Consider the following 27,272-nt stretch of genomic DNA (forward strand, 5'->3'; position numbering starts at 1 on the left):
GGGAACATCTTATACATGGATGGTGAAAGCACAGGGGCTCTGGTTGTGGCTCTGACTCTGGTGCGGGAGGCCTGGGCTTGGGTTCATGGGAGGCCTGGACTCTGGCTCTGGCCCGATTTCTTAATTTTGGGTTCAAAAAAATAGGGGTTGTCTCATACAAGGGGGAGTGTCTTATACTCGGAAAAATATGGTACTACAGTCGTACCTCGGAAGTTGAACAGAATCTGTTCCGGAAGTCCATTCGACTTCCAAAATGTTGAAATTCCAAAGCACGGCTTCTGATTGGCTGCAGGAAGCTCCGTGGAAGCCCTGTCAGACATTCGGCTTCCAAAAGAACATTTGAAAACTGGAACACTCATTTCCGGTTTTTGATCGACTCCCAACAATCAAAATGACCAACGTTTGGGAGCCGAGGTACGACACTACTCCCAATATAAACACTGAATTAGTGAAAGCAATGCAGAAAGCTTTCAAACGTCAACAAGTTAGCATGGGACTGAGAGTGCGTCTGCAGAGGGATCCAAAATTAAATCCATTAAATTTAAATGTGGAGGTGAGGTGGCATTGGAATTGCTTGGCATTTGATTTCAGCAACATCCGAATACTGTTTGGTACGTGTTAACAGCATATCATCCTAACAGAATCAATTAGGATGGAGGCAGGTGGCAGGATGGATGAGTTGGTGAATGACTGTATGAATGAGGGAGTGAAGTTAGGCTAGGACAGGCATAGGCAAACTCGGCCCTCCAGATGTTTTGGGACTACTACATCCCTAGCTAACAGGACCGGTGGTCAGGGATGATGGGAATTGTAGTCCCAAAACATCTGGAGGGCCGAGTTTGCCTATGCCTGGTTACCGTATTTTTCGCTCTATAGGACGCACTTTTTCCACTGTTTTTGAAGGGGAAATGTGTGTGCGTCCTATGGAGCGAATGCAGGCTTCGCGGCGACGCGCCTGTCCTGGAAGCCGGAGGAGGAACAGAAGGGTCTCCTGTTCCTTCTCCAGCTTCGCTGAAGGGCGCTGCTCCTTCTCCCTCTCTGCGTAGCACCTCTCCTGTGAAGGAGGGGCGCTGCGCAGAGAGAGAGAAGGCGCAGTGCCCCTTCAGCGACGCGTCTGTCCTGGCTTCTGCTTTAGCCCTGCGCAGCCTCTTTGGGCAGGGGGAGCCTTCATCCCGCTGCCCTGAAGAGGCTTGGCGCGGTTACCCCAGAAGACAGAACAGCCACACGGTATCCCAGAAGCCAGATCCCTCTTGCTGTTCTGGCTTCTGGGGTTCAGAATAATTTTTTCTTGTTTTCCGCCTCCCAAAACTAGGTGTGCCCTATGGTGCGAAAAATACGGTAAGTCCTTTCCTCTGCGTGCTGCAGTCCCAATGAACCACCACCATCCCTTGAGAGCATTTCAGGTGTGGTATTTAGCACTAACTAGAGTCAGACACAACAATTCGTAACTATAGGAAGCCAGTGTAACTTTCACTTGTGTATGTTACTCCTATTCTTTTTTTTATTTTATTAGAGCACAATTTTTCTTAATTTAAACAGCTTTTAGTAGTTTCATGCAGTAGCTACAATACAGGTGTACAGCAACAATGTTATAAAGAACAAAGTTTAGTCAGTTAGTTAAAGGGAAAGATTGCAGGGGAGGGTTGTGGTTTTTTTTGCAAGCTTAAAAAAGCAAGATGACTAGGGAATGTATCAAGTTTTGTTTAATTCACGGTTCTCCGGACCTTTTGCTTTAGTTTAAACAAAACTTATGCAACCATACATTGTGACATTATGTTAGGGAAAACACTATGGAAAACACTTGTTACTCCTATTCTAAGCTCCATTCAGGACTGTATGGGACAGGCTACTGCCAGCAGCTGAACGTAGGTCCAAGTTTTAAGGCCTGGGTCCTAGGTCACATGACCTAAGCTGAATTAGATTTGGAAGCTGCATAAGTCTCTCCTTGTCCTGCCACTCCCCCAAAATATGCAACTTAAAATACTCAAATTACCAACCTGGTGAGATACTGCAATCGTGGGGCACTGAGCATCTGAGGAACGGGTTACAGGTAATGGAGGTACAAGGTCTGTTTTTGAACTGAAAAAGAAAACAAGTGGCAAGATGTATGGCGCTTACACGTTAAGAAATGTTTTGGGGTTAAAAAGTTATCTGCACATGAACAGGCATTCTATCAATGCTTTTTTCTCAGTAATAAATACAACTCAAGGGGATATATAGCTGACTGTTTCTCCTATAGCCCAACTGGAACCCAAACAAGAACAACAATCTTTGTTAGACCCCCAGGATAGGATAGAATTCATTTATTCTAACTTTGAAATGTTCTTAAGTGTTTCTAATTAAGGTTTAACTGCTGATTTACGGTCCTGTGTTCCAAGGGTTGCTTCCCATATTATGATACAAGTGAGGCAGTGACCTCTTTTCCTTTAAGCAATAGAGGAGGAGTAGGAAGAGGCCAAGTGTTTTCATATACTGCCCTGCCCTTTCCTCTAACAGGATAGCACTTCTGATACAAGTGTATTGTGCTTCTGGGTATGCAGGAAGGTCCAACATCCTGTTGGCAATAGTGTAGAACAGGCATGTCCAACTCCCAAGAGACTGCGATCTACTCCCACTTTTTAAAAAATGGCAGTTATCTACCCATTGGATTTACAAAAGTTGTTGAGCTTTTTTTGTCAATCGTTCAGGATCACAAGATCAAGCTCGACCTTGGGCGTCCCGCGATCAACCAGTAGATCGCGATCGACCTGTTAGACAGACCTGGTATAGAAGATTCTAAGCAGAATGAGGAGTTAAGTAACAGGCCAAGGTGCAAACCACTGATCTCTCCCACTCAACTTTTTTTCCTGAGGAATCAGCCAGGGAACATAAAATATTTAACAAGTTGCTGCACAATAATTTCGTTAAACTGGAGTTGGGGGTAGGGGATAGGTAGCATTTATCATTAAACCACTGGCAAATTAAATACTTGACCTACTTAACTTCTGACAGAACAGATCTCTCTCCGTCAGAGCACTGCGACCGTCGATACTGGCGATAACTTCGAGGAGAGTGGGAATGTCTGATGCGAACAGGGTCACCTTGAGTCCTAAAGTGGAATTAACATTTCCAGGAGCAGATTAGTATCACAAGGAATTCTCATCAAAAAGAATACAAAAGTTGACAACCCTGGAAAGTTGTTTAACCTCCACGATCAAGTTCATTTGCATCAGGGTTTCCCAAACGTGGGTCTCCAGCTGTTTTTTGACTACAACTCCCATCGTCCCTAGCTAGCAGGACCAGTGGTCAGGGATGATGGGAAATGTAGTCCAAAAACAGCTGGAGACCCCCATGGTTGGGAAACCCTGATCTAGTCCAACCCCTTGCAGGAATATAAAGCTGTCCCATATGGGGCTTGAACCTGCAACCTTGGCATTTTCAGCATCATGCTCTAACCAACTAAGCTAAGCTGTGTGGTGTCAACTGTCAAGTGGAATGTTTCAAGTTATGGGAACTGTTATCACCAGTGGTCAGCAATGCTGAGAGCTGCAATCCAAAACAGCTGGAGACCCAAGTTTGGGAAACCCTGATTTATATTAAGAAAGTATAGGAAATTGATAAAATTATCAAACAGAATTTCCCCTCCATACAGTAGCCTTGGCTCTGAGAATAAAAAAAAAAAAACCACAACTAAAAGATCCACAGCGAATAAGAAATGCTACCAATTAGTAATATTAGCATTGGTGAGCAAATGTTGCCAGCAAATGTCTTGCCCTATATTCAATCTTTCCTTCCCTCTGTAGCCCATCCAAGTAGCCCATCCTTACCCTCTGCCTTCTTAGGAAAGAGATTTGTTTCATTTGTATTCTACCTTTCCTCCAAGCAATTCAAGGTGGTGTACACAGTTTCCTTTGGGTTAAGCTGCTTAATTGTAAGTAATGCAAGCAAAATTATTTAAAAATATATTGGGGTGTGTGTACACACACAGGCTTAGGTAGGTGTGAGTTGGGGTTGTTTGACTATGGTTCAGACATTGATGACTTCAGGAATGGATTACTGCAATACACTCTGTGTGCATCCTTTGTATTTGGTCTGGAAAGTAGTTAGTACAGAGTGCTGCAACACGATCTCTGACAGAAGCCGTCAGCATGGCTTTTCTTCAACTGGAACTCATGGAACTCAGTTCCGGCACCTCTCAGGTGGGCGCCATTGCCATTCTAAGAGAACAAGGGATGTGTACATGGTGACTTCCGGCACCTCTTTTTCTAGAAAAATAGCACTGTTTGTCAATATTTAACACCCTCGTCATAGATTGGGACCGGCTTCCAATTCGTCACGGGGCCAATTTCAATATGATTTATGTATAAAGCCTTCTACTGGTTGGGACCTGAAGGATCTCCTCAACCCGTATGTCCTCAAACTCATTCGTAAGTGCCACATGATGTTCCTCCTGCACTGACAAGAAGTTGATCCTTTAGTAAGACAATCACCTGCGTGTTGAAATTCCCTGTATTATTTTTGGTGCATGCTAAAAACTTTGGATGCCTACTTAGGCATGTAATTTTGACATGTCCTTTTAGTAAGTGTAAGTGTTTTAAAATTACTGTTTTTATTTTCTGTTTCATAAATGTTTCTGTAGCTTTTTTATTTCTTAATTAGAATTTTACTGACTATTGTAAACGATCATAAACTGCACAGAGGTCTTTCGTTCCAGTAAGTGTTATATAAATTTGGTTACATACAAATGTAAATTTTTCAAAATGCCATCGTGATGGATTACGGATTACTATGCACCTAGAATCAGAGCGGATTTAAGGCAGCTACTTAATGAATATTGTGTACACGTGTTCGCATATATTTTTTCCTTTGCAACAGACACAATCTCACTTGAAGGCCAGAGGCAAGTTACGATTCTCTCAGCCTCAATGTAGTCCGAAATATAAGGTAATGGTGGTAAAACTGGGCTGCTTAGAAGGCAGCAAACAGGCAAGGCAGACGTATTAGGAAAGCCACGGTATTAAAAATAATAATGTATGACATGGCTAAGAAAATTATGTGAGTGCATGTGTTTTTGAAGAAGAGTTTTATGTTCCATGTCCTACCTGCAGAAGTTTACCACTGTTTGTTTATTTCATTCTCAGTGATGTGACAGAATTGCATTGTGATGTAAAACGTGATTCCACACTTGTCAGAAGCACTTGCTCGCATCTCTACATGGAAGTCCCAAATGGGCTAATTACGAGAACGAAACGGGTGTTTGATCTGAAAGGAGCAAATGTGCTCTGGCAACTGATGGCTGTGTGCTAAGGAAGAAGGGTCAAGCGGGTCAACCAGTCACTTTAGGGGATCAGAGGAAGAGTAAATATTAAAGGGAGAGTTTATAAGTGAAGGTAGTTTGGGCTGAATTTCCCCCAAAGCTGCTCTAGATTTTCAGCATTATTCTGTGTGCTGTTCAGCAAACTTGACGGGAGCATAGGGGATGCCACTGAGAGCCAAACTAGACAGGATGGTGTAAGTTCTCTGTGTAAATCCAGGTCGGTCCCAACTGCACAAGGTGGGGAGGGTGGTGGGTTTTGATGTAAACAGCACAAGGTCTGTGATGGGTAAGGAATGTGAAACCCCTTTGCTTTGTCTGTTGTTTACCTTGTTATGGTCTGCTCCCTAAGGTGATTTTCTTTCAAAGTGATATGTGGGTAAACCGTATGCAGAGTGAGTCTGCCCCTGCGGCCTGATAGAGGTGGAAACTGTCTCTTATGTCTTGCTATGATGTTGTTTTTATGGGGATATACACTCGGTCTTTATCACCCCTGTTATACAGAAAATTCCAAGTGGGTCTGAACCTCAATGCTTAAAATCCCTGATAGAGGAGAAGGATCCAGCGATCACGCTAAGGGTGGCCAAATTTTGCGCGGCTGCCATAAAACTCAGGGAATAAGCTGTGCTATTATAAAGTCTAAGGCCTCAGATGCAAACTCTAGATAATATTTTAGAGTCTAAGACCTAAACCACATTTCTAATGGCTGTCATATTCCTATTGTTTATTGTTATGTTTGATTGTTAATTCAGACTTAATTCTGTTGTATTTTGTGTTCGCTTGGTACGGTATGTGAATCTGGTCTGGGACCATAATAAATTTCATTTCATTCAAAGTGAGGCTCACTTCTGCCATCAAGGCTTGCTTGGGGGTGGAATTTGTGAGGGAGTGGCAGACTGCAGAGAACTAAGCTCCAAGTGGAGGAGCATTCTTAAAAGTATAATTTATTGGCAACAAAACACATATACGCCTGGCTGAAATGAAATGGAGCTCAGAGATTCACTTCTGTTTAAGGTCTGAGTGATGTTCACAGTGGATTGTGCCTCATTATTTAAGACAGAACTTTGCAGCTCTCTCCAATTTTGCATGATTCTTTCCAATACAAATCTCAGAGTTAGATTTATTTAGCTATATACAAATAGAAACACTCCTGTTCTCTAGGAAAGAAAAAAACAAAACACAACTTACTCTATTTTAGTATATGGAATCTCTCTTAATTGTTCCTCAGACATGCCAGATGGGTCCACAAGCTCCTTTCTAGAAAAGGATTGCACACAAGAAAGAAGTTATACAGCCACATTCATAAAAACAGATCTGTATTGTTCCATGGAAGCTCTCCACCCTTGCAGACATACTTACTGAATGTGTTTCCACAATTCTTCCTTTGCTTGCACATCTGGACTTCTCCTACATAAATGCAAACAAAAATATGTCATTTCATCAAATGCATAATCCTAGAGCAAAGACAAAACCCTGAACCAAGAATAGTGATGCAACTAACTAACATTTCTGCAGAGAATTACCGTATTTTTTGCTCTATAGGATCCACTTTTCCCCCTCCAAAAATTAAGGGGAAATGTGTGTGCGTCCTATAGAGCGAATGCAGGCGCCTTGGCTTCAGCAATAGCAACGTGAAGCCTCCGAAGCGCAGAGGGAGCGCTCCCTCCGCGCTCCGGAGGCTTCGCGTTGCTTTCGCTGAAGGCTGGAGAGCGAGAGGGGTTGGTGCACACCGACCCCTCTCTCTCTCCAGCCTTCAGGGATAGCTGCCTGAAGCCTATGGAGTGCACCGCGAGTTCCCACTGCACTCCGCAGGCTTCAGGTTCCTTTCACTGAAGCCAGGAGAGCAAGACTCTCCTGGCTTCAGCAGAGAGGGAGAGCTGCGCAGCCCCCTTCAGCCAAGCGGGAGGAGAAATAGAAGGGGCTCCATTTCTCCTGCGGCTTCGCTGAAGGGGCGCTGAGCAGAGAGGGGGAGAATTTTTTTTTTCTTGTTCTCCCCCTCTAAAACAAGGTGTGTCCTATGGTCCGGTGCATCCTATAGAGCGAAAAATACGGTAAGCTTTATGTTTTTATGACATGGAGTGGTGTTCAGAGTACACCCACTGAAATTAACAAACACGACTAAGCTTGTTCCATTAATTTCAGTGGGTTTACTCTGAGTAAAACCTAGCTGAATATGGAAATGTCCTATTCTGACTAAGTAGTTCTGAGTCTGAACCACAGTTTGTCTTCCTCCATGCAACTGTTCGACTAAGCTGCTCATAAAAATGGAGCCTCTTCAGCTTTGTTTTCCCCTCCCATGTTCTGTTAGCTGGAAAACAAATGGGGTTTTTTTTGGAGAGCAGGGTTAATGGTGACATCTCAGCTGACAGTCAACTAAAATGTGCATGTGTATCTATTGTAATAATACCACCTTCATACAAAGACTACCCAGCACAAGAAACTGATGACCCAATTTCTCACTCTCTTTACCCCAAGGCTGTCAATGCCATGGATTATTTTAATGCTGTTTGTGTCTTTCACCTTTCTTCTCCTCCTCCTCACTCATTTCCCGCTCCCAGTGCCTTTGCCTTCCCTAAGGCAGAAGCCTGATGCATTGCTTAATACTGGGGGAAGGGTTAATAGTACCTTCCAGCCTTGAATGTTGAATTGCTTTATTCTTCCTTTTGGTCCCATTCATGCAAAGCAGCAGCAGCTGTGTACTCTGCACATATCCCGAGGGACTGGCAATCCCTTCTGAATCTATAATACTCAAGGCTCCAGGGAATGTGCATAAGCAATCCATGATTCACTGGGAAGGGGGAGTGAATGGCTTTGATAATGTTTATGTCCCAGCTACCATGGCGAGGGAATGCCCTGAGGCTCAGTGTGCTTGGCATGCTCACAGACCATGCTATCCACTAGATTAGGTGATATTGGTACTTAATGAAAAATGAAACTGATTCAGGTGGGCCCTTCTACTGACAGCAGCCATAGGGTTAAGAGCAGAGGTGCCAAAATGGCGCCCACTAGTTGTTGGCCATTTCAAATTCCTCCAGCCACAGCCAGCGTGACCAAGGGACAGGGATGATAGGGGCTGTAATCCAAAATCTGGAGGGCATTATAGGTTGTAAGAAAGACACGGGGGTGGGATGAACTTCAGCTTTTGATTATTCTAAGAAGGTTCATCACATTCATCTGCACTCAGTGGCTTAAATGCAACAATGATGATGATCATTATAGAATAAGTCATTGCTCACTTCACTAAATAAGCCTACATGTGGCTCTGCAATGTAGCCCATGCCTCCTTCATAATAAATGGGCTGCTTAGTTCTGCTACTTTTACAGTGAAACCATATTGAGAAATCTGTATTTGGACACAGTGATGATACTGCATGCATGCTATAAGCCCCACCTTCCCTTTCAAATCACCCTTATGTGAGTGAAAAGAACAAATGGTTACGTTTGTGCTTATGTTTTAGGAAAACTGGGCTTTGCTGCATGTTAGCATGCTGCCAGCGGCAATAATACGCATAGACACACGGTAAGGATGTAGCAGAACAGAGGCAAGGTTTTACTCGACATGTCCTGCATAGTATAAAATATTGCCTTTAAGCCTCCACTGAAAAACAGAATGTAGCTGTTCTCCAGTTCCTAATGGCCTGTTCTTAGCAAGGGATGAGGAATCTGTTGCTGGACTGCAACTCCCATCATTCTTGATTAGTGGCCATGCTCATTAGGGTTGATGGGAGCTGAGTCAAGTCCAACAACTTCTGGAAGGTGATTAGCAGATCAACAGGATCTGGGACCAAGATCTAATTCCAGCCACATCGCTAGTAAAGCAGCACCAATCAGCAGGCTTGCATACATCACTCCTTTCTCCTTTAATGTGTACAGGGAGTAGCTCAAATAAACAGTAGGCTTGCTTAGGGAGTATTCGGGCACTCAAAGACGCTTGTGCATAAACTTAAAACCCTAGATGGTCTGAACTGGCACAAAACTTGTACGCTATACTCATAATTGTGATTTTCAGGCTGGTTGACTTTGCTCCACTTGCCATGCCCTTTTAGCTTCAGTAACAGCTGAAGAATCCCACTAGGATCAGAGCTGATATGAGGGCGCTTCCCTCAAACCCCAAAGCAGCCCTGCACAACTTGTGACCCACAATTCCAAAGTGCACAATGCTTGTACAGCAGACCATCAGTGGCTGAGTGAATTTCACAGTTTTCTGCCTGCCCAGGACTATAAAGATATGAGCGAAATACTCAACTACATGGGTGGTGGTCTGTATTCAGCATGGGGAGCTGCAAGTTGTGCAGGCCTGCGGTTCTAAAAGAAATCTGTGGTGCACTGGAATTTAATCGGGAGAGAGGTATGCGTGTGGCTTTTCGTTTTTTATTCTCATTTTATTTATTTTTTAAAAGAAACTTTAACCAGCTCCTATATGCTGATTGTGTCTGTATTACCTTTTTTTTTTTTTTGCTTGCATTTTCACCTTTATTAATAATTCAACAAGAATTTATGATTTGCAACCAGGCAACGTTTTGTGCTTTTAACTATGGGGTTTTTTTTTACAGCTATTCTTAATTCTAAAAAGCCCTTTGGCAACACAGATGTTTTGCTTGAACTCTTAGAAATGATCCCCACAGCACTAGAACATTGAGCTTTTTATGTTCGCTGTTGTCATAAAAAAGAAACTTCTTTTCACCTTTCTCACCCCATCCCCAGACAAAACGCAACACACGCATCCCAAACACAAACCCACACACCCACACCAGATCAGTAACATCCCTTATTAAGCCAATTAAAATCAGATGACCAGGTATATTCAAGCATTTATAAAGTTAACCCTGACTCTCTTAAAACGCATCTAAAACTTAAGTGTTTAAATGACGCTAGAGACAGCTTTCATTGTCAGAGTGATAGCAGGTGTTTGTTTCAAATGTATTGCGTGTAGAAGGGCAAGAGAAACTACAGGAAACATTTTCACTTTGGTCACTCTGCTGTACCAAAACAGGCATGAAGCAATGCTGGTTGGCTGCTGCGGGTGGGGCTTGAGGGGGGCTTTGGCACACTTACCCCCACATCCATCCTTAACTAAGGCTACGAGAGGCTGCTGGTCTCCAGCCCTTAAGAGTCTGCAAGCCTAGCACAGAGGGTGCGCTTTTACTGCTAAGTGTGTGGTTTTCCAGATCAAGGCCAATGGGCATTAATCTAAGTCAGTGTCACACAATCACTTTCTATGGCATAATTCCACAAACCTGGATGGGATTAGTTTAGGCGGGGTTTCCCAAACTTGGGACTCTAGCTGGGGGTTTTTGGGACTACAACTCCCATCATCCCTAGCTAGCAGGGCCAGCGGTCAGGGATGATGGGAATTGTAGTCCACAAACAGCTTGGAAACCCAAGTTTGGGAAACCCTGTTTTAGAGCATGGGTGGGGGAATCATTGGCCTTCCAGCTGATGTTGAGACTTCGTCTCCAAGTAGCAGGGATGATGAGACCTATAGTTCATCAACATCTGGAAGACCAGAGGCTTCTGACTTACATTGGTGAAGCTGTTCATTAGCAGAGCAGATGCTCTCCATGTCTAAAGTCCCAGATTCAGTCCCTGGCATCTCCAATTAAAAAGGATACAGAAAATACCCCTGCAATAAGCCGTGGACAGCAGCTTTCTTACTCCCTATATCATGGGTAGGCAAACTAAGGCCCAGGGGCCGGATCTGGCCCAATCGCCTTCTAAATCCGGCCCGCGGACAGTCTGGGAATCAGTGTGTTTTTACATGAGTAGATTGTGTCCTTTTATTTAAAACACATCTCTGGATTATTTGTGGGGCATAGGAATTCATTGTTCCCCCCCAAAAAATATAGTCCGGCCCCCTACAAGGCCTGAGGGACAGTGGACTGGCCCCCTGCTGAAAAGGTTTGCTGACCCCTGCCCTATATAGTCTTTTCATTCATTGTACCACTTTGTAATGCTTTTTCCTATTGCATTACATTAATTTCTTTCAGTCAAAGAAAAAGCCTGGAAAACTAGTCAGCTATCAGGCTGTCAAATTATAAACTCATTTATAATATTCAAATTGACCACAAGAGGGAGCCTGTGCCATCTCGTTTAAGTAACAAGTTCATCCAACAAAATTAAGTGGAAAGTTAAAACAAAAACAAAAAACCTTCCTGCGGAACAGCAGTTCTGAGGCAGAGCAGGTTTTTCTCAAAATGTACAAGAGTTGGTATACTTAATTATTCTGAAAACCTGAAGCACTCTAGTCTTGCAATACAAAGGCATGTCCCCACTTTGGCTTATGCACTCTCTCAATACAAATGAGATGATTTGCAAATGCCGTTTAAATTATGCCTGCATGTGTATTAAGGCAGCATTTATGTGCCATCTTCAAGATGCCAATACATACTTTTAACACAGTTATTGATCTGATTCTCACGGTTTCCCCCCAGAAGTATTTCATTAGTAGAAATGGCTGTCTTGTAGGAAATTTACATAAAGTCATGTGCTGCAGTTCTTAAACAACTACTATAGTCATGGATATAAACTATAAGTCATGCAGTCTATTTTTGGAAATGTATCTAAAGTAGGCGGGGCAACTGGGGGGTCTTTCTGAGCCAGAATTCAACAACCCCCTAAGGTATTATGTTTTCCACCCACGACCCTGGAACTGTTCAGCATATTTTTTTCAAACTCCTGTCAGTCTTGTTTCATTTTTTTCCCATAGAACCAATATCTAAGATTCACAAAGGGTGTTTATCTAATCACACTTATATGGCAAACATGAATCAGATAGGAAAAATACACAAGAACTCTCCACATTTTTAAATATGCCAGTTTTTAAAAATCAGTGTACAATTTGGAATGGGCAATATTCAGCAAACTGCATAGCAATTGTTAAAAATACAGCATGAAAATGCTGCTTAAAAATAGTGGCAGGTTTTGTAGATAATAGGAGTCTAGGACATTTTTGAGATTTCCAAAATAACACACTCTGATTCTTTTTCAAAGAGTGCCATGTATTACAACATAAAAATAAGTAATCTATAAACCTTTGAAATGGGATATAGCAAGTGAGAAACTAAGCAACTGAAGTCTGGTTGCTTCCCCAGGAAAATAAAAAGTGGAACACTGGCTGATTTTAGCCTCTGTCTTGTGACTCATTTCATTTTGGCCAGAATTGTGCCTGCAATAAGAGTTAATAGGTCTAACACATATGATCTGAATTGATTGTATTATGCAGCTGACAGTATTTAAATTCATTTCCACTATAGATCTCTCTTTCTTCGCTCTGCAGACTCTATGTAGATTTTGAAACTGCCATTTGTAGTTAGGTAGGAACTGCATGAATGAACATAAACACATACATATCTGTATGTATACATTTCTCTTGTTTGGGAGGATAGATAATAAAATATGTAGCTTTCACGTATGCAAAAGTAGAGAGCTGTAAAAACCTTGTTAGAAGTCATTGTTTTAGATGTATTATAACAATACAATAACAAGCGGGATTAACGTACGATCGAGATCTGTGCCTGGATCGCCGGTGGTTGGGATCAGATTGGTTTTTCTCTTTTTGCCGCCTCTGCACTGCTTCCCACTGGGGACCTGAATCAACCATGTCATTCTCCTGCCGTACCCTGAGGAAAGAGTGAATGTTGAGAGTGAATATCTGATGGATCAGCGTTTTAGTGATTTTTTAACCACTTTCTGAGAAAGTACATTCAGCTTCAGCTTTGTGAAAAGCTTCTTCATGCATGCAGGAGAGAGAAAGAACATTATGAGACATAATCCAGGCCAGGTTGTAACTCCCATTGATTTCAGTGGGAGATATTATATGCATAACAACATTAAAAAAAATCTGCCTTAGGGTTGGTCAGACTATTTATCTAGTATGCTATTCTCTACTCTGACTGGTAGTTCCCAGTGCCCCAGAAATAAGGTAACAGACAAGACCTACATTGATTTGATTCCTTTGTCATATATGCATACATGTGTACACACAATCATATTCATGCTGTTACGTACTGAAGTTCTCACCCTGGGCCAGCAGGGGGATACTGTAGATAGTTCAGGTCCACATATGCAAATAAGGGATCGAAAGTGACGTTCAGTGATTCAGCTCAGCTCAGAGAGTGGCCGCATCTGGCTGTGCTCTGATGTCCATCGATCCCATCCACGTCGCCAGTGTTAAGTTGTGGGTGAACATATCAGACGACACAGCGATTCTTCAGACAGCTCTTATTTATTTGGAAGCTGGAACAGAACTGAACTGAAGGGTTCGGTCAGCCTGCTTATATAGAGCTCCAGTACATCGTAACTGTAACAACTTTCTGTAACTATCCAATCACTGAACGTCACTTTTGGTCCCTTATTTGCATATGTGGACCTGAACTATCTACTGTTCCCCTGCTGGCCCAGGGTGAGAACTTCAGTACATATCACATGCTGTTTAACTTGCCGTTATCACCGAAGTTAAAGTTAATGCAAGCATTTCAGCTTGCCAGACATAACAATCCCTTCTCTCTTCCTGTTCTGAGGGTTCTGCTGACCCCCAGATGAAATTTGGGGAGGGGGCAAGGGAGGCACAAAAGAGACTGGGGAAGCCTTGTGCTAATGGAAGTCGTTGGATGGACTTCTACTAGTGAGGCTCATTAAATATTGCCTGTCGCAATTTTCTGTACAACTATAAGCATATTTTTCATAAAGCAGCTTTTGTGAAAAGCCCTGTGCTCTTGCCTCGTGGGATGACAAGGTTGCTAGACTGGCACCTTGCTCATAAGCAGCTCAGCCCATAATGGATGGGCTGGATCTGGGTACAGGTAGTGTCACGCCTGTGCACGGGGTGGGGTGCAGCTGGGTACACTTGCCCGAGGGCTCAGAGGGCTCAGCTGGCTGGAGGGCCTCATCAGGGGCCTGCCAGGCTTATGCTGTCATGCTGTCAGGAGCTGGAGTCAGCCATAGGTCAGCAATAAAACAATAAAGCACCCAATGTCCCAACTATTTATTCAAAGAAACTAAAACAGGGCAGGTCTAATGATCACAGCAACTCTTCCCAGTAGATCTTAATGAAGCAGTTGCGAGGACTGAAGGTCCCACCTTCCCACTGCTCTCTAAGGCTCCTCCCCTGGTTCCTTCTCCAGCAGTCTTAGGCTCCTTCGTCTTGTCTCTTGTTGCTCCACCCTCTTCATTCCTCTTTGTGTTCTAGGAGTCCACGGGGGAGGAGAGGTGGTTGCAGCAGGAGGGGGCAAACTCCCTGGCTTCTTTGGCAGCCTTCCTCCACTCTGTCTCTTGGCTACCCTCCTCTCAGGACTCCGCTTCAGCCTTGGAGTCTGAACTGCTCTCTGCCCCCGCCTCTTCCTGCTCATTAAACCCTCTCCAGCTTCTGACACCTTCTCCTCCCAGTCTACCCTCTCTTCTCCTTCCAATCACTTATCGTCATCCCACCACCAATCCCCTTGGGGGTTCCCCAGCTGGTGCCTCCCACCAGTCCTCTGCATCCAGCCAGTTCATGACACATGCCAAGAACTGTATTCTAACAAGACTCTTGACCCTGGCGTCAGACAAGCTCTGCACAGGCCTGGGTGGTGCTGATGAGAGGCTGAAAGCTTTCAGACTCCTCTTGATGGCTTATGAACCTAAAGGAAGCCACCATGGAAAGGGAATAAAGGCCAAGACTGCCTCTTGGGAGAGGACAAAGGAGAATGGTAGGCCGGGTTAGCCACTGTTCCCCTATGCTGAGCAAGCCACCTCTGGTCTACCAGGAAGACAGGAAAGGATGTGAAGCCGGTGCTGTCCAATGCCCTGAGGGGTTTAGGACCTAGAAACTGTGACACTCCAATATTCCATGTTTATTTGTGAAATATTAAAGTACTGAAAAGGCAGAAGTAAGAAATCCAGTTTTCACTAACACTGACAAGGGGGGGAAAACCTGATTCTACAAATTGATTAGCAAGGCAAAAACGATCCATATAGATTTATATTTAAACAAAGTGTCCCTAAGTTAGACCAGTGGTTTTCAACCAGTGTACCATGGCACCATGGAGTGCCTTGAATGGTGGTCAGGGGTGCCATGGGCAACACTGGCCTCTGCCCCTCTTTCCTTCCCTCCCTCCTCTGATGCCCTCTCACATCTCTGCCTCCCAAAGGTTTGTTGCAGCAGCCCTGGCTACCAGCTCCACAGGCGAATGGTGCCTCTGAGGCTGGCCAGGGGTTGCTTCCCAGGCCCCTGGGGGGCAGTGGGGGGCAGCCCAGAGACCAGGGGCAGCAGCAGTGGTTGGCTAGAGGACTCCTGAGGAGAGGGGAGAGGAGACTGAGGGAACACTCCCCAAGGGAGGGTGTTTGAAAGGGGGTGAGGAGAGGAGCTTCTGCCTCTGGGCTCCTGAGCCCCACAGAATGTAGTTGGTCAAGGGAGCTGTGGAAATAAAATGGTTGAAAACCACTAAGTTATACAATTTGTTTCGAGTGCTGGCACAATTTCTTATTCACCTATGTCTCTTCTTCCGATGTTCTCTGTTTGAATTTTCTGATTCACTACCACTGCTGGTATTGCAACGGGACCGTGATCTAGAAAGGAGGCAGGCAGAACAATGTTCAGAAAACAATTAAACTTGTCTTATATTATTACATTACAACAGAAAACAATGGGAACATTTTGCTAAGGAATAATAGACAAATTCTCACTGTTGCATCAGTCCTGCTATGATAAATGTTATGCTGTCCCAGTTCCACTATCCCTTTGCTGATGCACAAGGAGCTGTATCAACAGGCTTGGGAGAAGCCCTAACTTTACAGAAGTACAACAACAAAATACTGGGATGCGGAAACCAAAAATAGCTCAATGGCTATTGAGCATGCTCAGTAGCAGTAGAATGTTCACTGTTCATTGGACATCAGCACCTCCTGCTAGGAAGAGAGGGTGCACTGGAACATTTTATTGAAGACCCAAACTCTCACCTTCGTCTAAGTGGCACTCCAGGCTCATTTTCACTCCCTCCTGAAGGATGTCTTCTTCGTGAATTAGGGAATTTTGGAGATCTGTTGCGGTCACTGGGAGAATTATAAAGCCCACTAGGGTCAAAGAAGAGTGAAAGTCAACAGATGAACCCCCTTGATTTTCACAGCAAGTATTGCAAGGACAGATTCTCATTTATTTATATTATTACTTTGTTAGTGAAGGCAAATATTGGCATTTTCTACATTGATGCATATGTCATTTTAACAGGTACATAGGTAAGATTTGGCCAAGCTAAGATGAAATATATTATGGCCTTTTTGAAACAAGTTAAATATATTATTCTGAACTCTGCAAGTAAAGAACAATGGTATAGAAATGAATGTTTACGAGACACTAAACGTATTTCCACTGATGCAATTGATTGAATTAGTCATAAAGCAGAACCGGGGGGGGGGGGGACATTATTCATTCATAGGAGGATTTTTGCACACACACAAAAAGTCTTCAACTACACCATTTCCTTATAATATTGGTGAAAATAAGACCTGCACTGACCACTGTCAAAAGCTCAATGGCTACTGAGCATGCTCAATAGCCAAGTCAAAAGATGTAAAGAACCCAGTTAGGAACAGAATTACAACCTTATTATCTGCATATATCATCTTCTCCACAAATATCGTTCATTAATATTCATTAAGAAATTCCTAATGCCCCATAATTCCTAATGATATTAATGAATCACCAAGTATTCACAGTTCATTTACATGAAAAATATGCAAGTAGGGACATGACATAACACTTGGATCACCCAGAGTTATTTTTTTCTGGCATCAGCTTAATGGCTTCAAGTATGTGTGCTGAAGTTTTGCCTCTCTCAGTCAATAATGCAAAAACGTACATTTACTGGGCTTTATATTTTGAGCAACTGAAATGTGTTTGCATAATGCAATCTGTAGATCTTTCTACAGACATAAATATTTGTTTACATCAATATGTACCCCATATATGAAATGAATCGTGTCACATGTTTTCGCCAGGAAAATATCCAAGGCACTCCTATTTTAAAAAGAGCTAAACATGGTGGGAAGGAGCAAAGGGTTGGGTCTGCACCGTCACCATCACCCACTGTGAACAGCATGTTCCTACACATATTTGTGTTCAACCCTTACGTAATATGAAGTGCACCTAAAGCATTTTTGCACCCACACCTGCACCCACAAAGCATTAGCAAAGAAGCCTCCTTCTCTGCCCTCTCCATACAGGTACCCAGAGGTGGTGGAGGGAATGGAACAGAGATAAGGAAACACTACACCAGTGTGGTGCAGTGGTCAGGAGCGGTGGACTCGTAATCTGGTGAACCGGGTTCGCTTCCCTGCTTCTCCACATGCAGCTGCTGGGTGACCTTGGGCTAGTCACACTTCTCTGAAGTCTCTCAGCCTAACTCACCTCACAGAGTGTTTGTTGTGGAGGAGGAAGGGAAAAGGAGATTGTTAGCCGCTTTGAGACTCCTTAGCGTAGTGATAAAGCGGGATATCAAATCCACCTTTATCCTTCCCCACCAACCAAATCTTCTTTATTCTTCCCCACCAACAAACATACACCTATCCCCGGGAACTCCACATAGACACATGGGAATCAATTTTCCTATGCCAACCCCACCCCCTTCTTTCTCCTCCCCCCCACCTCTTCTCATGACAATCCCTGGTGCTTTTTGGTCTCAACTCTCCATCTACAGGGATAGCAGTGTCAAAGGAAAAGGAAGAAGAGCTGCTGGCAGCTGTCCTTAAGGTGGAGATTAAGTTGAATGTGGGCAAGCACACTCCAACCTCTCATTTATCAGTACTTAGCAGGCAATGCCTAGTACTAGGAATTGGTTTCACACCCACACACATTTTGGATGGAAGGACAGGGCACCTCTACCATCGGCAGAAGCTTCTCCTGCTTACCCAGCGCTCTTGTTTTTGTCCTATTGTCAGCACAGCCTGAATGTGTTCGGATGTCAAAAGCAGTACACTCACAGGTTTTTAAAATGTATATATTCTGCTTAGCAAAGATAGATAGATAGATCATATCCTCTTTCTGAGGCATCATACTACTGTACTGCTTACCTCTGTGGACAGTTTTCTTCCCATGGAGCACTGATTTTGCTTCTTTGGGTTTCTGGGCTGCTTTCATTTTTTAATTTTTTGAAACTAATAAAGTATAGAAAAATAAATCCCTTAAGAGGATCAAATCATAGAAATGAAGGAATACAAAGACGTGTTAAAACTTTCTAAAATTTCTTTCTACAGGTTTTGCTAAAAAGTGGGCATGCACACGAAAGCTTATACCCAGAACAAACTTAGTTGGTCTCTAAGGTGCTACTGGACTATATATATATATATATATATATATATATATATATATATATATGTGTGTGTGTGTGTGTGGCAGTCTCCCTTGCTCAGGGACTTCCTTCCTTGAGAGATCCACATTCATTTTTAAACAGGATTTTGAGCCTGCCTAGATATTTTGGCTGCTGCGAGCTATGTTGTTTGCTACACGTTGTCCACCTTGTTCATACAGTTTAAAATAAAAGAAAGGCAAATGATAATTCCCATTGTGTCCTGCTGCTACTAAACTGAATTTGGTAATATCTCTGTTTTTATGAAGATACTTTTCCTGAACATTGATATGCATAATGCTGTTATGTCTAAGGAAACTGTGTTTCTGCGTGTGTGTATGTGTACACGCCCAATATGGCTTTAAAGCAGAGTGAACTAATCCAGGATGTTGAATTGTTTGCATTAGATTTCTAAGCTATTTGTCATTTGTAGCAGACACACATTTCGCAGCAGTAATGCTAAATTGCAGCAGCTCTCTAGATACGAGGATTATCTCCTGCCGAACGCTTAAGAAGGGGATGAACTGGTTCGGATTTTTCAGAGAAGGCTTGGGATGTGAATTTCATGTGTGATCTCTGCTCCTTAAATTTATAGTGTATACAGATAGATAATTGGTTCTCTTTTCAGCAATGAACAAGAGGTTAAGCTTTGATCATTGGGCTTACAAATTTAACTTGGGAAGCATTTCTAATGTGTTCTGCGAGAGTGACTATCAGACCTGGAACCAGGTTAGACTCTCTTAACCAAATTAGCTGAAAATGATAGACAAGGGCTCCTGAAGTCAGAGTCTCAACAGCAAAGCTCCAATACTTTTTTTGCTTTTTTCACCCACCAAGGCAGGACTACTGAAGGAGTTGCAGTCTGAATCCCTGAGGTGCCACTTAGGCAGCCTTACAGGCCCCATTATTTGATTCAGTACTTGGTCTGGTGGCCTAGGGAATCATCTGGCCCTACCATTAGGCAGATGGAGAAAGCTGTCTCAGGTAGCAGATTTTTTAGGTATCATTCAGTAGCAATAAATTGTTAGTTATTTCAATTTACTACAATTATTATTGTATGCTTAGAGGTGGGGAGCAGAGTCTAAGCTTCCCGTTCAGATGTAAGAAGGCCCAGACAGAATGACCTCTGGCTTCCCATCATTCCTCACAGCAGCTGCCTTTTTGTAACCTGACAGACGGATAACGTCAGGGTGTGGCTTGGCCTCACAGGCCAAATTAGGGCCCCTGTTGGACCTAATCATGTCTGCAGGTTTCCTGTGCCTGAATTAGAGCTTCCATATAAGGAAAATGACCCTTCACAACAGCAGCAATTGGTGGTATCACCAAATACTACTGCTGTAAAGAGTCATTTGCATGCACAAGTTCTAATGCATTTTGGTGTTCAGCTGCTATTTAACTCCTTGCTTTCGATCCATGTCTATATATGCCACAAAAGCTTATACTGTGATAAAATGTGTTAAAGTGTCACAAGACTCTTAGTTGTTTTATGTGAAATTCCGCGGTTGTGTTTATAAAGTGAGGCATGGCTACTTAATTATAATGCACCATTAAAATGCAAGCTTTTATAAATAAACTTTCGTTCATTCTTGCATCAAAATGCAAACATGCAGTTTACAGAAGTAGACTCTAGACTAATTATTTGCTTATGAGCATTGAATAAGTCCTTCGCTAATGGGGGGCTGGGACATAGATTTTCCAAATCCAAGAAGGCTAATAGCCTGGAACCAACCTCTGGTTCTTTCTACCTTTACAAACTTAACGGCATTTCAAATACCTTGCTTCAGACTTTCTGATTCACTTTATGGCAAAATAAAGTAATAATAATTATAATATCACTACCTTTTTATTGGTGAGGGTGCAATAATTTTTGTAGTTCCTTCATTTTCTCCAGTTAAAGTGTGATTTGTACAATGCGATCCTGAAAGATAGAAAAAAATGTATTTTTACTAAATGATTTTAGTGGTTCTCTTGGACTTTGCAGCACACTATGCACCTAGACTTTTGTTGGAGTACATCTTTAGTTTTTGAGACAATTGTGTCTGCAGGGAGGGTGGGAAAGCGGACTGAGAACTATGAGGGGAAAGTAGATATTATGAAAATTTCTAATTTTACTTTTAGTGACTATCTGAAGAAGTGTGCATGCACACGAAAGCTCATACCAATAACAAACTTAGTTGGTCTCTATGGTGCTACTGGAAGGATTTTTTTAATTTTGTTTTATCTTTGCTGAAGCAGCAGTGTAAGAAACACCAATTAGATTCCGTCCATAAGGCACATTTCACCACACTTGGACTGTGGCTGAAGAAAATGTGCTGGAGGCATATTGTGCCTTTACCAGAGTTCGACAGTTTGCCAATACTATATTGAAAATACCAATGACAATGTTCTCATGGGAGTTTTTAACAAAATGAATGCACTATCATCAGTTTGCAAATAGCTCTGTAAAAACACAATTTTCAGAATCTGTCATATATTGGATCAGAAAGAGCTCCACTCAATCTAAGCAGCAATCATAATAAACTGAATGTCTGTTTTATACAAAAGCAAAGCTTTTCTAGTCGGACAGACAGTGCATTATTTTTATAATTAAAAAGCCTGGTGCCAGAAAACAGAAGTGCCAAATGGTGATTATTTTGTCAGGCATAATGCTAAACAGAAACTAACAAATGCATGGATCAGAGTTTTTATACTCTAGTTTTTAATTCCTTCTTCATTTTATTTTTATAGTGCTAGACTGTTCCATCTTGGTGGAATTCTGAAGTAGTGCTGAAGTTCCAATTCTTGATCATAGTAGAAACGTTACTGAGCAATGAGTAAGCTTTGGTTGCCTGTAAACATTAACCACTGTGGTCAAAGAATGACAATTTATTGACACTAACATAGACCTTCCCAACATTAATGCAAAGCATATTGGAAATCATGCTAGTTCTGTTAGTGGGTTGTGAACAAGGGATAATACCCCACTATAAAACATGTAACCTATATTTAGGATGTCCAAATCTTCAAATAAGCTTATTGGATCGAGTTGTTAGATGAATGTTTGAGCATTTCATTATACACCAGATAAAACACTCTGTTATAAAAGCCTACTGTCATATGGCCTAATAAAATAAGTATATACTAAACACACAAATATAAAAGATATCAGGGGCATTACATGACAATATCTGAAAATCTAAAAGATGTAATCTTATAACTAGTTTAACATATGCTCATACAATTTTTTATGCAAATCACATAATCCAACACTGTGCACATGAAGCCCTTAAAAATAATTAAAGCACCACCAATCAGCTAGCTGGCAGGGGGCTGGTTGCGGCATAGCCTGAAGCCAGACCCCTGCTTCTCCCCCAAATGGCGTAGCAACAGATTAGTAACATTTTTGAAAGTGTTTCATGCACAGAGCCCCAGCTGTTGAACAGGAGAGGTAGACTGCACATGCAGTGTGTATCTGAATACATGATTCCCTATCCAGATGAAATTTCTATGCCAATTATCATTATAGCAGTACAATGAAAAACAACCCGCAGCAATCTAACTGTGGCAATAGCAGCAGTAAAGAAGATTGCAATAATCCAGTCCTGAGGTTACCAGAGCATGGAGCTCTGCAGCCAAGTTATCCCTGTCCAAACAGGGCCACAGTTGGTTTACTTGCTGAAGCTGGCAGAAGGCAGTGTTGGACAGCAAGGCCACCATGCCTCATGTGACAGCAGTGGCTCCAGGAGGGCTCTCAAACTATGAACCTGCTCTTAGGGAGCAAGACCCCCATCTAGAGAAGGCTGCATACAACTCAACCAGGAGCCTTAGAAATAAGAGGCTTGATTCACAGGCAACCAAACAGTTGTGGACTTTAATATATTGGGTTCTTGTGCTTGTTAGTCAACATGCTACTGCTCCTTTACGTAAAAAACCAAGCAGAATTCTGGGGGAAGAGAGAGAAGCTTGGACTTATGGGAGAGTTGAGTCCTCTTTTACGCCTCTGTTAAACGGAAGGAAAATAAATGATAAATTTGGTCCATTTAAACAAAAGGAAAATTTGAATTTCTCTAGAACTGTGATTATATTCTCTAAATGTAATGTAACAGGTTAGTTTAGCCATTGTTATATAATCCCATGTACATTCTTTAATTGTTGGACTTTAATCATTTGTATACTATCAGTAATAAGCAGCAGGAAAAGATTTAAGAGGGCACTATTTACTTTCAACAATTAAAAAATAAGGAATCCCTTAGAGGACAAACTACACCTTTTGAAAAGGTCTCTTTTATACAGGTATTAAAGGTGCAGAAGCCTTGACTTCTTTTATACCTGGTCAGTCTACCACCGCTAAAGGAAAACATTACAAATGTGTGTATAGTCCGTTAGAAAGCAGTTAACATTGCTTCTTTAATAATATGACTTGTAGTATTTCTCATTGAATATATTGAAACTTTACCTTGTCCCTGACACACATGATCTGCAGAGTGGATCAAAAGCAGGTAGCTTTCTTTAATAATTCAAATTATCAATGAAATATTATATTTATTCTATTCATTATTCACTTAGTTAAAGTTGTGCTTGCGAAAATACCCACGGAAAAAGACAGGAAGTGTGATGCTGCTTGAACTGTAAGCAGAAGCGAAGCAAGAAACAGCATAGCTGATAGCTCAATAACGTCAATGTTATGCTGCCCTATATTATCCCAAAATAACAAGCTGTTTCCAGAGGAAGCTGATCTCTTGTTTAAACCAGAAAATGTGTGATAATCTGTAAGGAAAGGAGTGTCTTCCTGATACAAATACACACCGCAAATCGCTTCTAACTTCAGAGAAGCAGAACTACAGTCTCTCCCTAGGTTACATCCAAACCTAGAGGGTGGAATAATGTTACTGCTGGAAGCACTAACTTCTGCTAGACATCAAAGAGACCATAAATAATGTGGAATATTCCTGGACCATGCAGCTGCCCAGCTCTTCTGAACTCCTTGCTTTAATAAGGTGTTTTTTGAGAAATCCCATGAGCAGAACTTGTCAAGATTTCATATCCAGGTTTCCCCGCCCATTATTTTTAAAATTCACTGTGGTATTTCTCTACTCTTTATATAACTATTTAAATAAACATGTGTGGAAGTTATTAGCATTTAAACTAGATGCTTTATTTTCAATGGGGTTTTCAAAAGCACTCAGTACCAGCTGAATTCTCCTCCCATCAACTGTGAAGCTGGAATCTCTTGCTTCAGTTAACTTAAGAGCCAAACTCCATATGAATGTTGGTCACATGTTTAAAGAATGTGCTTAACCTAGCTGCTTCTGATTTAGAGAAAAAGCGGCTGCAGGGGCCAGATTCAGATCAGGGACCTATTGGGGGGGGGGGGACTTTGTATATGGCGATAATTTTTTTTGAATATTTTTGGAGATTAAATAAAAGTGATGTGAAAAAATATTGTTTTGTTAATCGTATAATATATAATAATATATAATATGATTGTTGCTGTAATTCTTATGTTAAGCTTATTTTCAGCTGCTGTTTCATTAATAGTGCTTTATAGATTGCAATTGTTCTACTGATGGTTTGTTAATTATTTTAACAAATTATTTTATATTATTTGTTCTATTATGTTGTTGCTTTTTTCGTTCGTAAGCCGCTTTGAGAGAGAATTGAATAAAAAGCGGCATAGAAATACAGCAAATCTAATCTAATCAAAAGCTTTCTGCTGAAAATTGTCCCCAGTCTGTCTGTTATTTGCCCCTGAAGGTGCTGTTTACCGCAAACAGCACCAAAAATAAGAGAAAAATTTGGAAGGAGTCTGAAACTAGTCAATCAATTGTAGTTTTGTAACTGACTCTAAAGTATTCCCTTCTGTTTAAATCTCAGTGTAATAGGAACTGTGTTCAGCAACGCTTACCAATCTGTTGTGTTTTTGATGCTCTTTTTGGATAAGTTTTACTACGACTTCTTTCAACTGTTTGGTCAGGTCGAGGAAGCTGGATAGAGATGTCTTTGTTCATTTGCAAAGCTGTTCTCCCACTAGAAAATGAAACAAAATGAGTCAAGTAGGTTTTCTGGACTTCAAACAATTAAAAGGAAAAATGTGGCCCATTGTCCTCACGATATAACAACTTCCTTCACCCCCTCCCTTCCGCTGCCCTGCAAGTTTTCCAGTTTAATCTTGAGGTATAACTGAATTCCCTTCCATTTTCCAGCATGTGTGTGTGTTGAAGTGGCACAGTGAATCTGTATTTTGTACTTCCTTAACTTCCATCTTTCTTTGGGCCAGCTAAGCACTAAGTGAATCTCTAGCAAGCACTCTTGCTTCCCTCAACAAGATAAGTAACAAAACGTCTCCCAGCAATAAGTCCTGAAAGTGCATAAAACAGATGCTTAAAGGAGGTAGTTTTCACTACTCCTTCTAGTAGCTGGAAATGCCGAAGGTTGCAAGGCATGTGCTCTGCTACTGAGCCTTGCTCACCTGTAAGGTGTTGGAGTGTGCAACTCAAACCAGGGCCTGCCACAGGCAGACTCTAGTGCCTTCACCCCTGCACCAACAGCATTCTAGTCCTAGGCAGATTAGGTTTCATGGATAATTAGCAGTAATAGTCAAATTTAGATTTCTTATCTACACTTCATTTTAAAATACATTGAAGTCAGTAAAAGCAAATTATGGTCAATATAATAGAGTGTGTACTAAAATATTTTATATATCAAGGCAGGGTAAAGATGTATCTGAAGGAGCGTCTCCCCATTGTTCAGCCCAGACACTGGGGTCCAGCTCCGAGGGCCTTCTGGTGGTTCCTTCACTGTGAGAAGTGAAGCTACAGGGAACCAGGCAGAGGGCCTTCTCGGTAGTGGCGCCTGCCCTGTGGAATGTCCTACCATCAGACGTCAAGGAAATAAACAACTACCTGACTTTTAGAAGACATCTGAAGCCTGCCTTCAGGGATATGTCTGTGAACCTGAATGAATCTGTGAGTAAACTACTTTTATATTAACATTAATCAGATTCATTAGAAGGGATTTTACCAGGAAGGAATCTTTAATAGTAAGACTCAGGTGAGTCAGCAACAAGCTGATCACTGCGTAATTTAAAAAGGGGGATGTTTGGAACTCTGTTAGAATATGGAACTTGCTAGTGCAAGTTAGGAAGGATATGATTAAATAATATACCCTCTCCTGCCTCCCTAATCATCCCCACAAATTTCAATAGGGAAAAATGGAAGGTTCTGCACTTAGGCAGGATGAACCAGCTGCACAAATACCAGGGTAGTTGGAAGTTTCCCTTACAACCATATCTCTTCTTTTTGAATGTTTGGTAATCTGCTCTAGGAAGGCATCATCCAAGCCTTCAATCTGACACCCACAGTAAGGTCACTGTTGTTTCCCTTTCCTAATTTTGTTATCCACATACTCTCAATCTGCCTTCCATGCTCCGAGTCACGGAACTCTACACAAGTGTACACATCCTTTATATATAATGTTATTCCTCCTCCCTTCCTGTTTGGTCTATTCTTTTTGAGTCTCATCCCACCAGGTTTCAGTAATACCTATGAATGAAAACACCCTTGATGTTCTATTGTGTGTTTATTGGACTGATAAGTCCTGTCTCACTTGCTCAATGCACTACTTGATTACCAACCTTGGCAATCCTGAAGCCCCAGCTGCGGCTGGTACTGGAGCTTGGCCAAAGCTTGACAAAAGACTGACACCCTCCCAAGAACAAAAGCTGCTGTTGAAATCTGCTCACTGGAAGTGAATCCTCTAAAACCATGGCCGCTACCAAAATCTAAGATTACATGGGTGAACCACTACTTAATCTGGTGCATTTGTGTGAACCAGCTTCCTGTGAACTGGCAGAGATTCTCACCACACCAGTGGAACCACTCTTGCTCAGCACTAAATCATCATTACATCTTTCTTGTGCAACCATGTCTCTAGAATACTATGTTCTTAACTTGACCAAAATAGGTCAAAGCAGTTATTCTTGTAAATAGATGTGCAAACATGAGAACAGCAGCAGATTAAGCTTTCCCCCTCAGAAATGACAAGTTGCAGAGACTAAAAGTGCCACTTCTAAATTAGCTGTATAATTAACTATTACCTTAAATATATACCAAAGTTAAAAAGTGTTCCTTCCTTCTTTGTAAGCTCATCACCCTATATGAATCTGCTTACAGTGACAGCTGGCCCAAGAAAACCAATCAATGGCTTTTAAGAAACCTCAGGGATCTTAATTCAAGCCTCATGTTTACAAGGCTGGCTGCACAGTGCTGCTGAGTATCGTTTTGTTTTGAAGCAAAGCTAGTTGGTATTTTCCCCAAAGGAAATTATATTAGAACCCCCACAAAATGCTTCATCTGCTGAGAAGAAAAGAATATAGCAAAGGAAGGTGCTATTTAGTGTAGTCCTATGGAAGCTGTTCCCAATCCATTGCCCTCCATATGTTTTGGAATACAATTTCCATCAGCCCCAGTTAGTTGTCATCTTCTAAAGTATCAGAGGGTATCAGGAAGGGGAAGGCTGCCTTATAACACAGCCTACATCTTTAAAAAAATATTTAGGATGCTGCCATTGAATCCTTAAAACTAATTTAATAGAATATTTATCTGTACCAAAATGTGCATTCAGCATTTGCCCAAACTGATCAGATAAGTGGCTGCTTCAGGGAGAGAAAGAACATGAGGGAA

General features: G+C 42.0%; 1 protein-coding gene across 5 annotated transcripts in view; it reads right to left on the reverse strand.

Moving 5' to 3' along the window:
• EPB41L4A (erythrocyte membrane protein band 4.1 like 4A) overlaps window positions 1-27,272 on the reverse strand; it is a 106,560-nt gene that overhangs the window by 678 nt on the left and 78,610 nt on the right. For 3 of the 5 annotated variants that reach the window (XM_083576838.1, XM_083576840.1, XM_083576839.1), the window contains exons 13-22: window positions 24,497-24,618; window positions 20,452-20,530; window positions 18,338-18,421; window positions 16,229-16,342; window positions 15,761-15,838; window positions 12,793-12,912; window positions 6,653-6,700; window positions 6,482-6,550; window positions 2,978-3,088; window positions 1,998-2,079 (exon numbers count right to left, since the gene is read on the reverse strand). In XM_083576838.1, the coding sequence (XP_083432964.1) occupies window positions 1,998-2,079; window positions 2,978-3,088; window positions 6,482-6,550; window positions 6,653-6,700; window positions 12,793-12,912; window positions 15,761-15,838; window positions 16,229-16,342; window positions 18,338-18,421; window positions 20,452-20,530; window positions 24,497-24,618 (907 nt within the window). Of the gene's footprint in view, window positions 1-1,997; window positions 2,703-2,747; window positions 3,089-6,481; window positions 6,551-6,652; window positions 6,701-12,792; window positions 12,913-15,760; window positions 15,839-16,228; window positions 16,343-18,337; window positions 18,422-20,451; window positions 20,531-24,496; window positions 24,619-27,272 lie in introns of all 5 variants that reach the window. The other 2 variants (XR_014539786.1, XR_014539787.1) reach the window with 1 other exon arrangement.

This window comes from Podarcis filfolensis, assembly GCF_964270895.1.
Source record: "Podarcis filfolensis genome assembly, chromosome: 11".
Taxonomy (NCBI): Eukaryota; Metazoa; Chordata; class Lepidosauria; order Squamata; family Lacertidae; genus Podarcis; species Podarcis filfolensis.